This window comes from Emydura macquarii, unplaced genomic scaffold (assembly GCF_026122565.2).
Source record: "Emydura macquarii macquarii isolate MOO-44397 ecotype Brisbane River unplaced genomic scaffold, CSIRO-AGI_Emac_v2 contig_1348, whole genome shotgun sequence".
NCBI classification, from domain to species: Eukaryota; Metazoa; Chordata; order Testudines; family Chelidae; genus Emydura; species Emydura macquarii.
Genome location: NW_027131485.1, coordinates 18801932 through 18814096, shown reverse-complemented (window position 1 = coordinate 18814096; position 12165 = coordinate 18801932). Strand labels below are relative to the sequence as shown.

At 38.8% G+C, this 12165-nt stretch overlaps 1 protein-coding gene across 2 annotated transcripts in view; it reads right to left on the bottom strand.

Annotated features, from left to right (window-relative positions):
- Positions 1–4414: 4414 nt before the first annotated feature.
- ATF7IP2 (activating transcription factor 7 interacting protein 2) overlaps positions 4415–12165 on the bottom strand; it is a 71721-nt gene continuing 63970 nt past the window's right edge. The window contains exons 10-12 of one of the 2 annotated variants that reach the window (XM_067551296.1): positions 11759–11818; positions 10571–10674; positions 4415–5613 (exon numbers count right to left, since the gene is read on the bottom strand). In XM_067551296.1, coding sequence (XP_067407397.1) covers positions 5197–5613; positions 10571–10674; positions 11759–11818 — 581 coding nt within the window. In that variant the 3' untranslated portion in view covers positions 4415–5196. The remainder of the gene's footprint in view (positions 5614–10570; positions 10675–11758; positions 11819–12165) is intronic. The other variant, XM_067551298.1, reaches the window with a different exon arrangement.

The following is a 12165-nucleotide window of genomic DNA, read 5'->3' as shown; positions in this document are numbered from 1 at the left end:
ACTGCATCCAATTCTAGGACAGTGACGTTACTAGGGGAAATTCAGATACCTTTGTACAAACTGGTCCAATGGCAAAGCCGGGCAAAGTTTAGAGAAACAATTGAAGTTATTATTTCTTCAAATAACTAGTTCTAGAACACACAAGAGGAGACTATATTCAGCTCAGTCTTATACAAACCAGAATAGCTACTGCTAGAGTAACATTTGAGAATTAGGCAAGTGACCAAAATATAGTTAAATTCAACTTCTTGAGAAATAAGATTCCAGAAATTGATACAGTAACACTAAAATGTAGGAAGATTTCAATAGGGAGACGGCTAATCAGAGGTACTAAAGTAAAATCCTTGGACTATCTTATGCTTTTCTCAAGTCGAATCCACACCAAAACTAAGAACACATGTACACTGCTAAGCAAAAAAGAACTAAACACACAAGTAGTAAATTAAATAGCTAAAAGGCAAGATTGAAAAAGTTGAAAAATCTGTTTTTCTTGAATAACATTTGGAAATCAAATCCTAATGAAGCTAATAAACAGCATAGTAAATTACAGCAGGGAAATTCTCAGAGGGAAACTAGGAAGTATAAAATAGATTTTGAAGAGCAAACAGCTAACTATAAAAATAAACAAGGAATTCTTTAAATATATCAGAAGCAAGAAGCCTGCAAAAGAATTAATGCATCTGCTGGGTCACCAAGGGTTAAAATTAAGGACGATAAGGACCTTGCTGTAAAGTTAAATGTTATGGGTTGTTTTGTTTTGTGCCTGTCTTCACCACAGAGGATGTTAGGTAATTAGCTAACCAGAACTCCTCTTTGATGGTTAATAAAGAGAAGCTGGAACGAATTGATCCAGATTATATGTATCCAAGGGTTCTGAAGGAGCTCAAATGTGAAATGGCTGAATTGCTAGCAAAGAAGTGTCATCATTAAAACAACTTCTATGCCAGAGGGGTGGTAAAGTAGTCACTGTTGTACCTATATTTTAAAAAGGCTCTGAGGGGGACCCAGGGAATTGCAGAGCAGTAAGTCTTACATCTTTACCTAATCAACTGATTAAAATGATACTTTAAAAAAAAATTCATGAGGGGCACAATGGTAAGGTAGGGTCTAACTATGGTTTCTGCAAAGGAAAATCATGCCTCACTACTCTGGTAGAATTCTTTTAATGTGTCTTTTAAGTAGTCTATAAAATAGAAACAGCTGATAATGTAGACTTTCAAAAAGTATTTGACAAAGTCTGTCCTAAGAGACTACTATATAGGTTTGAGGTGATAAGCAAAGTATTGAGAGCTCAAAACAGAAAACTGAACAGATGAAGAAAACACCCTCAGTGTAGCTAAGGCTCTGTCATTTTACCTGGAGAGGCTGAAATCATTCAGGAGCTCCCCTAAGCTACTTGTAGTGTTTGCACACAGAATGAGGGTTAAGCAATATATACCCAAAGACTGTATAAATGGGTGTTTACTTGTATTAAATCTTGCTATGAGTTAGCTAGATTTCAGTCACTTATGCAGTTTAAAATCCACTCCACCAGTGGTCAAGCAGCTTCGCAGCTTCCTGAGGAAGCATACCAATCTCTGAAAATTGCAGGGCAGCTTCACGGGGTTCAGTCCACAGCTCTACACAGCATTATTCCCTAGCTGCAGCATTAAGATCCAATGCCTGCTTCAGCAGAAATTCAAATAAACTGAGCACCCAACTCCAACCTACTAAGGCATTGCTTTTGAGTCATTAGAAGTGGAATAAGTGCAAACACTCACTCAAAAGTGAATGACCGTGGGCTGTTGCGTTGTTGAAGTGAGCTCCCCATCCTAGGTTGGGATTTGCTGTGTCTACCAACTAAGAGATAGGAGCACCAATTTTGGTAGAATTAGCTTTCATGTACATGTTGTCTGAACTGGACAAGTAATTTATTGCCAGCCAATGTTATAGCGCTCTCATTCTGAGATAAGCATATGGAATAACTTGTTGCTGCAGCTATAAGGTGTCTCACCCTGCGGAAGAATATTAGTGTTGGTTGGGATTATCTTGATGTTTGAGAATGGCAAACAATCTTGCCTGTGGAAGGAAAGCCTTTCTTGCTTACAAATCTAAAAGTCAGCCAAGATAAAAGACTTTCTACATAGGAAAGTAAGATTTCCTTCAATTTATTCTGAGTTACACTTTCTATAAAAGTAAAATATGTCTGAGGACTAATGCAAGGCCTTTGTGAGCCAGTCTCCCAAATGGGTAAACCTAAATAGTCTGTTACCCCCAATACACGGCCACATTCCTTGCTGGATTTGACCAGATTGTTTTGGCTGGTTGTAAAGGCCCTTTTAATACTGGTAGAATGATCTTGGAATTAGAAGGAGCTCTCAGAATATCAAAGTCAGGATGAGAAATAACATCTCTTTCTGGGGAAGTAATCTTTTAAAGTAGAAGTCCTTCTAAATACCAACTCATGAAATTGTATGGTATATTCAGACAGGGAAGATGCTACAGTGACTACGTAGTCATCTGGGGATGACTAGTCACCAGGCTTTAGATCAATGTCCTGAAATTCCATGTTGCATAGGTGGTTCTTCGGATAAAATGTCTGGGACAACCATAGGATAGTGTTCCAGAGCAAAAGATCTAGTGAAAGGGGCTTCCCCTGAGGTCTTGGAGAGGATGACCCCTCTCTAAGATTACGTTCAAACTCCTCATTGTATCTCAAAGAAAGCCAGACCACCTATCCAGCCCAAGGAGAAAACTGAAAGTCATTAGAATCAGGTTTTCTGTCATATAGCCTATCAGGATATAGGCATAGTCTGTGTCTGTATGGACTATGTGGAGCATTAGTCTAGTGTCCGCTCTAAAATGGTCTTTGTCAGGTGACTGGAACTGAGGTGGCAGAATAACTTGCCTGTCCCGATCAGACTAATCTGACTGTGACTCATACCTCAGATCAGAAGCAGCAGGTGAAACTAAAGGTCTTGGCAACTTTAAGGGAAACAAACTTCCCTTATGATTCCATAGGAATTTTAGGGCAGGGAAACTAACTGTTTGGAAAAATTTGAATATGCTCTACAACCTTTTGTCTTTTTTTTCTCCCACAGGAGAAGCTACTGCCTCTCTTTTACCACCTAGATCATTCACTTCTGGAGATACCGTAGTGCAAGTATCTTCTGGATCAGTTACGATTGGCTGATTCAAGCAGTGAATTTGTGCTACTGCTCCTACGGTTAGATGGCATTGAGGTGCAGAAGCTATAGGATCCTAAGAAATATAAATACATAAAAGCTTTGAACAAAACAATATAATGAATCCTCGTTAGCTGGCTATCTGTGACTAAAACTAGCTAATGACACTGTCTTGCTTGAAGAGATGGATCTGGAGAGGTTCTAGTCCCTCCACAAACACGGTTGGAATGAACTGAGGTGTCCTGAGTGCTATGCCTCCTTTTATAAGCTCCTCCTCAGAACGCTCAGGAAAGGTGAAGGAAGGGGCTGGAGAAGACCACTCCAACAGGCACTGCTACAAAATGTTCCACCATTCAAGATGCACTATTGGTGCAACCCAAGAGTGGGAATGTGTAATCAAGGGGGACAGCTTAGCTTCTGAACATTTCCCCTGTATTGTTACAGAATTTAAGATTACTATAATTGAAAGTTCAGAGGAAAGATTATTCCTCCTTCAGTCTGTTTACTTAAGACAATAATAAAAATTGTATACAGTCATTTTCACTATTTCCCCTATGTAGTCAGTCATTCAAGTTTTTCATTTCTTTCACAAAGCAACAGTGGAGAGAAAAAAATATTTAAAAAATAACAGAAGTGTGATTGTGACACTACAAAAATTAGTAGGGGGAATTCAGGGCAGTTATAGCTGTTGAAAATAGTTTTAAAGAGTTTTGAAATGGAATAGATATAATGTTGACTGTATCCATTTAAAGTTGTAGTTATGCATAAATAAAAACAAAAGCTTAGTATTGAAAGAATCCAACTCACTGGGTTTTTAAAAATATTGTGAGTAACCTACGTAGCATGATTTAAACTGTATAAGAAAATAAACTTAAATTGCTTGAAGTTAATGATTATTACATTTAAAATTAATCTGGATATGGTCTATTTCTTTGTATCCTGGCTCTACTGGAAACACTACAAATATCACTGAATTCACTTCAATGTGCATATTTACACAAACAGAAAGCCAACTGCCACAACACTGCCTTTATCATTAATAATCTTGTAAGCTAATATTCTAGAACCATCACTAATATAAGTAATGGGTCATCTACCTCTTTGGGGCATTATGAAATGTCTGTCTGGATGAGTAATAACTATCATCGAACCACAGATGGGTGGTCTGTGGTAGTACCTAAAGACAAATTCAGCCAATTTAATACCAGAAGACACAAGCAGGGAAAGCACTTATACAGCACTGGAAAACATTTATTTATATAAACACTTTAATCAACTTCCCCAAAAGCTTAATTCATGCCCAAAATGAGTGACAATGAAACAATCTCACTTGGTGTTCCTTTACAATGAAAGGTAAAAAGTCCAGCTGATTGTCTCCGGTGATTGTAATATTTAAACAATATAGCTCCTGTATTATTATTATCCCAACTACAGAGACGTTAAACCTTACAAGCAGTTTTCAGAGGCTTCAGAATAATGGAGGTGCTCCTGAGGTACTGTATGAGTACACTCAAGTACAAGAACTAAAATGTTCTGAAAGTTTGGGCGCCATTTAGTGAAGGGAATGGAACAACTCCTCACACTATTCTCCCCAAATATACAAAAAGGAAAGGTGAGCAAACCACCACAAAACTCATGACATGTTAGATTTCTCATCTCATGATCATTATCAAAATGTATAGTTACCAAGTGGAAACATTTACTCCTTTATGTTCCAAGTACGTCCTATATGTAATAATGCTCATTGAAAGGAATGGGAGAGAAAGGAGTGAGAAGGAAAATAACTAAACTAAAGACAGAACTGAAATTATTTTTATAAACAGAATTCTCAGTCTCAAGTTATTAGAAACAATTTACAAAATTTATGGAACAATGCTCAGAATATAAATAACTGATAGTTGGCATGATAGGTAAGAAACAGAACTGAGTGAATACTGTCAGTGGCACAATGATGTCCTTGGCGCTGGATTGTTTACAAATAAAAATACAGTATTTCAAACCAAAACAATTGTGTAACAGTTACTGAGGTAGCTTATGAGTTTTCAAGAGGAATTAAAGCAATTGATTGTATATCACAAAATGGTCCATAACGTCCACATACATCTTTTGATTGTATTGTAAAGTAGTACTTCTTGGAGGCTGTAAATTGCGATAAAGAACAAGCCATTGGTAGGGGCAAAGCCTTTATTTCTCCTATTTTCTTCCAGTGTGATGCAGTACTGTTATTAGTGTGTTCATGGTATAGGAACAAGTGATAGCTCTCTACAGGCGCACACTTGGGATCAATCTCCATAACAGTCCATGAGAGTGCAATACCTTTTGGATTTTGCACCTGAGCCAGTTTTAGTTCAGGCTTCTGAGGCGGCACAGTGTCTTTGAATCCATCCTTGAGTTCTGGATATGGAGGTATCTGTGGTAGTGGAGGAAGATGGAGAAACCGTTCAAGAACCTAGGGAGCATAAAAACAGTGGGTGAATAACTTAATATTACTGTAATATTTCTTTAATGAACAAGCCAACCAGAGTGTGCTAACTTTTGATTCAGACTAAGTTTTCCCATTTCAGGAAATAGTTTCAAAAGAGTTAAGGAGCTCCTTGTATCAGCTTTACCAACCAAATGTTTTGTATTGTGGTAAATCATGCTGCATTAGTCTCATTTTAGGTACTTCTTAGTTCAGTGTTTCTTAGAATGTCTATAGGGATAAGAATACTAAATTAAAAACAAAAAAATAGCATTTTGTTAAATTGTTTTGTTTTCTGGTACATCATGTTGCAATGCTTTATTTACTGAACTTATGCTACTATACCACTTAAAAATATCCTTCCAAAGACTGCTCTAAACTAGCCATATTTTACAATCTTTAAAAGGTCAACAAACTAGAACAGTCACAGGAAACGATCTATTGCTGCTACATAAACACTTAAGATTTTTCTAACTGATTTATTTTCCATAAATCCAATACTCAACCCCTCACCCCCACCAGAAGCAGAAGACACTATTAACCAAGACTGCATTAACACGATTTCAGTTGTTCCAAAATGAGGGCTGTAGAGGTTAACATTTGTGCTCTGCTGGGGCGGAGAGTTCGTATTTTGGGATCTCGGCAGCAGGAAGGGACAACCAGACAAGGAAGTACCCAAGCAAAAATGTATTTAAGGTTGAGATAGAAATTGAGATAAAAAAGCTTACAGATCTTCACAAGCTTTGCACATAAGCTATATTACTATTATCCAAGCCGTTAAAAATATAAAAAGGACACTATCCACAAGAAGAATGGGAACAAGCATTCTACACAAGGGGAAAGTGTCCGCAGGCATTAGTATTACTCGAGCAGCAACAGCACTTAACAATTAAAAGAGCAAAGAGTAAGCCCACCAGGAGAATAGCTATCACTATGGTCACCTGGGGGCCCATTAGTGTTGAGATTACAGATCGGGGGGGGGAGGAGGAAGGGGGGGTGTTTTACACTTACGTCCTGACCTACTCATGCGGGGAAAAAGATGCTTACCAATACGAGGGCGAGGAGACCCATTCTTCGCCCTATGAAGCGTGTTATAACCAGAGAACCAATCTGCCCGGGGCATCCACTAGCGCCTCGACGGATCCACGGAGAATCTCAGGCAGGGAGGGGTGCCGGGGCCTCTAATATACCCCAATTCCTTAAGCCTTACATGAAGCTTCACCTGGTAGCAGGTGACGCGCATCTCAATCCACATGGGGATTGGGTCTTAATATTGGTTTTTCATTAATCTATTGACCATTAGCTAGGGGCTTTTTGCAATAAAATGATGTTAGTTGTTTATCACTCAAAACTGCTGACTTTACTGCTGAAGCTGCTAATTTTCTGCTAAAGCTGCTAATTTTCTGCTGACCCCATGGCCAGCTGGCTTCTATATTCCTCTCAATGGTATTTCCAGGCCTAGGGACAGTTCCTCTTAACCCCTAGGGACTTTCCAAAAGATATTTCTATGCCTGGCCCTGAGAGGCCTAACTCTTGCTCATAAGCCTGCCACTGATTTTAGGGCCCAGCCTCGCCATACTAAGCTGTTCTCGTGTTACAATATTCTTGTGCGCCCTACAACATTATTTCTGGATAGATCTGCATAGTTACAATTCCCTTAGTGTTCTATTATTGCACTCTGATAAATTTTCCAAAAAAGTACCTGGGGTTCAGACAGACAGAAGCACATCCACAGGACTGAAATATATTATACTTTACCAATATGAATAATACCATAGGTATTTTGATCAAGTTCAACTATTAGTAAATTTTGACAGCCATCCTGCAAACTGATTGTCCTGTACAGTTGTCATACAATGTAAGAGTCTGAAAGAAAGAGCTTATGCTCTTATCTCACTAGCAATTACCGTAGCAGAAAGCTTGCATTCTATGTAGGTCTTCAAAAATAAAGAAAAGTTAAACTGACAGATCTTTAAAAACTGCTACTTAGATTTTATCTCAGAAGAAATTCAAGAAGGCAGCTCTGCAGAGATTCTGTCATAGCTGTTTTAGAAGATTCATTCTGGTTTTGTAGCCTTTTGAACATCCAAAAGAATGGAATAATAAAAAGCAGGACTGACACAGCGGGTTCCACCCTCCTCAAGCTTCCATAGCCAGTTAAAAAAAACCCAAACTACAGAACTGCTATTTTTCCAAGTACATTTTTCCTTTTTATAGTCAATTACTATGAGGGTATAGTGTAGACCAGTGTTTCTCAATTAAATTTGGCCACGGAACCCTTTTGAACTCCATAAATAATTGCAGAACCCCCCAAACTCTTAACAGTCTTCAAATGTCGAAATAAGCAAAGGTCAGCATTTCTCACTTAAATTACACTTACACTGGATACCCTCCGCCGGAAAATCCAAGACATCTTCCCTTTTTCGGCGGCGCGGAGAACAGCTGTTCGCGGCGGCACAGAGAACAGCTGCTCGCGGAACACTAACAGTGTTCCCGCGGAACCCCAGGGTTCCGCGGAACACCAATTGAGAAACACTGGTGTAGACAGTGCTGTACATCTATTAATAAAATATTTTATGCTGAGAACAGTTCACTGATCCTGGAAGCATCTGTATTGAAGATTTGTAGTCCTGAGAGGTCACAAGATAAACCATAAAATCCTTTTACCAAAGCTGGTTTTATATTTTTACCACAAGGCATGCAAAAATTTCCTGGGTGGATAGATACACATTTTTCTCACACCTGGATGTCCTCTGGCACTTGTCAATCCCTTTCCTTCTACCATCAGCTCATACAATTACTTGTTTATACTTCTCTATCTATACACTGAAACGGAAGAACAATATTTATATTCCAATTGATTTATTTTATAATTATGTGGTAAAAATGAGAAAGTAAGCAATTTTTCAGTAATAGTGTGTTGTGACACATTTTTGTATTTTTATATCTGATTTTGTAAGCAAGTATTTTTTAAGTGAGGTGAAGGTTGGGGGGTAAACAAGACAAATCAGATGCCTGCAGGGGGTTAAGTAGCCTGGAAAGGCTAAGAGTCACTACTTAAAAGTAAGTATGCCATTGCCAATTAAAGCATGCAAGACGGAAGAGTGGGATGGGGGTGCAGACTGCAGATCTGCACTATCCACGGTGGATGAACTCTCATTTTGGTACCATGAGTAGGTGATGTTTTAGAGATGCCATCCCTTTTTATTTTTTGGTTCCCAATCAAGGAGTCAAGCACAAGAATCTCAGCAGAACCCAGCAGGGTACCTGAGCCCCATCATGATTAAACCAAGCTAAAGGAGCTTAGTAGAGCGCGATGGAATAGTCAAATACCCCAAATATGAGCCAACCTCATGGACCCACAGACCACACATGATCATATTTTGAAAATTTGCACAATCTACTGTGAACAGTGCCTCATTCTGGCAACTCTCGAGTGGAACTTATTCGTGGGTTGAACTTGGAAGATACCTGCCATTTCCCCTCCCCCCCATTTGACCTTTGTTCAGGCATGAAATGTAACAGTTTGAAATACCCATATGGTTGTGTGTGGTGCTCAGATCCATACAATAATCTACAGAGCTGGTTTTCAGTATCAGCTCAATTGCCTCACCAAAAACATACCTTTTCTGAGCACTGTAGTGGCCACTATCTTGGAAATTACTAAAAGTAGAAGCCAGTACCTCAAAGCAGCTGGGAATGCCATCTTTACAAGTATATAAAGTATTCATGTCTAACTATAGTAGTTTATGAGATGTCAACTGCTAAACATCATGCTGAAATTACAGAGAAGGCTAAAAAAAAAAAAAAGTAGTGATAAACACAACTACCTGATTACAGGGTCTGATATCTCGTGACCTATCAGGACTAGAAAAACACGATCTATAACCTAGCACTCCAAGAATCCTAGCTGTCCAAGAGTAATAAAACATGCACATTTAGATACCTGACCTTTACATTACTCATCCCTCATTCTAGTAGTTCTTTTTAGACACTGGAGCAGGACTGAATATAGCAAGTCTTGGAACACAGATGAGTGAAATTTTCAACTCCCTTTTCACTCAGTTTCAGAAAAGCAATTTTTTTCTCCTTGTCTGAAATTTTCCTTGCCTGATCTTTGCCCCATGATTAGGGTTAAGATTCTGTCATGGGTATTTTTAGTAAAAGTCATGGATAGGTTGCAGGCAATAAACAGAAAGTCACAGAAGCCTGCAACCTGTCCTTGACCTTTACTAAACATACTGTGGGAGATGGGGGGGCTAACAGTCGGAACTCTGCCAGGGGCTGACTGCCAGCTGCTGCTCCAGCCCCATCACTCCTGCGACACTGACCTCACTGAAGAAGCAGTGGCCATGGCTAGGTCTGACCGTCATCCCTGAGGGCTGCTGCTCTGGGGCTGACAGCTGCTCCAGCCCCACCATTAAGGCGAACTGAAGCCAAAGATGTCACAGAGGTCAGCTGAAATCATGGAATCCTGACCTCCGTGACAGAATTGGATCCTTATCCATGATAGATTTTCCACTGCAACATTTTCTACAATAGTTTTTAGAAAAGTTCATTTTAGCATGCAGCAATGTCTATCTGATTGATGTTCTTGCTTCAATATTTGCTTCTTCTAATAGTTGGTATTTTTGTTGTTAGAATCCTCACCACTTCAGGAGCCATTATTGCATTAAAAGTATTTCATGATCACTGAAGACTTTACTACTCTTTTCTTAATACAATGCCACCTCCTTGTGGCTTAAAGAAGTAAGCTTATTCTTTGCCAAGGAATCTAGTTTAAAACAAATGTAATGATAGCATCTTTTCCTCAAAAATGTCCTTTAAAAGTCTGTTCAAACTCCCATAAAGTTGAATATTATAGATTCATGAAGAGCTAATCAGTTAGAATTTGTAAACTCCACCTTTAAAAATAAGAAAATATAGAAAGCTAAAGAGAAAGTACCTGATTTGATGCTTGTGCTGGTAGCTGAAGGTGATTTGATTTGGAGCTTGCTGACTTTGAATGAGTTTTGTTTAACATGGACTTTTGGTCTTCTTTCGCCTTGCCTGTAAACAAAATGCAAGTTTTAAATATTGTAATTTTCCACCCACTGAAAGTAAAGTGGGTTAAAAACCTTATTTCACAGATTTATGGTTTTTGTTTACATATTTGGGATTTCTTTCCTACTCTGAAAGGTGCTACACTAAGGACTCTGGAGAATGAAATCTCCATTTCTCTACAAAACACACAAGCCTCAGATTGCAAACCTGTTCACACTGTTAAAATGCTTCAACCTGACATTGATGGGCTATCATTAAGTGAGACTGAGGCAGACAGTTCACTCTTCATTCCACTTAATTGTCCATCTTTTATATCTTTATCAAAAGAGAATTAGATAAGCTCATGGAAGATAGGTGCATCAATGGCTATTAGCTAAAATAGTCATAGATGCAACCCAATGCTCACGGTGTCCCTTAACCTCTGACTGCCAGACACTGAGACTGGACAATGGGGACAGATCACTTGATAAATTGCCCTGTTCTGTTCATTCCCTCTGAAGTATCAGGCACTGGCCACCATCGGAACACAAGATAGTAGCTTAAATGGACCATCGGTCCGACCCAGTAAGGCCACTTTACATTCTTACTCCTATCTGCACTAGGTGCAGATCACCAACTCAGCTGATAAAGTTTTAGCTGAACGTCTCTGACTAAGACCTTACATTAAAACAACACTTTCATCCATTCCAAAATAATTTCCAAGTTTCACATATTTTACAAACACTGCACTAAATACACAATGTTAATATACAGCATTGTCTTGGTGGGATGCAACAGCCTTTTAGCAGCACAGGAACAGTGACATGGCAGTTTAGAATAAGAAAGTAACACAACCAGAAAAGAACCAGAAAAGTCAGCTGCAGGAAAAATTTAGGCAGAAGTAACTTATTTGTTCCAACTGGAATTTTTTCCAGGATGCTACCTAACACTCATTCTCCTGCAAAAAAGTGGAATGTGATCTTAAATTACTACAAAGATTCTGATCCAGTTTTAAAATTCAAGCACAACACAAAATCACCAACAGCATAGTGCTTTTTAACATGATACAGCATTAGTTCCGTACACACTAAGATGGAAGAAGGCCACCTACCAAGCCAGCCATTAACACTACTTCCTGCAGCATCCTGAGTTCTCCAGTCCAGGTCTTGACCTAGAACAAACCCTGCTTAGCTTACAAAAATTAACGCGATTACAACTCACAGTAGTATAGAAGGCAATATATCACCAAGCAACAATTTTCACTGAAACCAAACTACTTGAGTTCAAATCCTAAAGTTGGACGATTACATATCATTTATAGCAAAAAGAATGTTATTTACTAGCAAATAGAGTTCTCTGAACATCTGACCCCTACAGGTCCATACAATGGGAAGATACCTGTATGCTCTTTCCAACTTGTAGCCATTCAAAAGCAGATTAACTATTTGTTGTCTGCATATCTCAACTCATAGACCTGAAATTCCAACAGTGGTTCTAGAAGTTCCCATCACTATAATT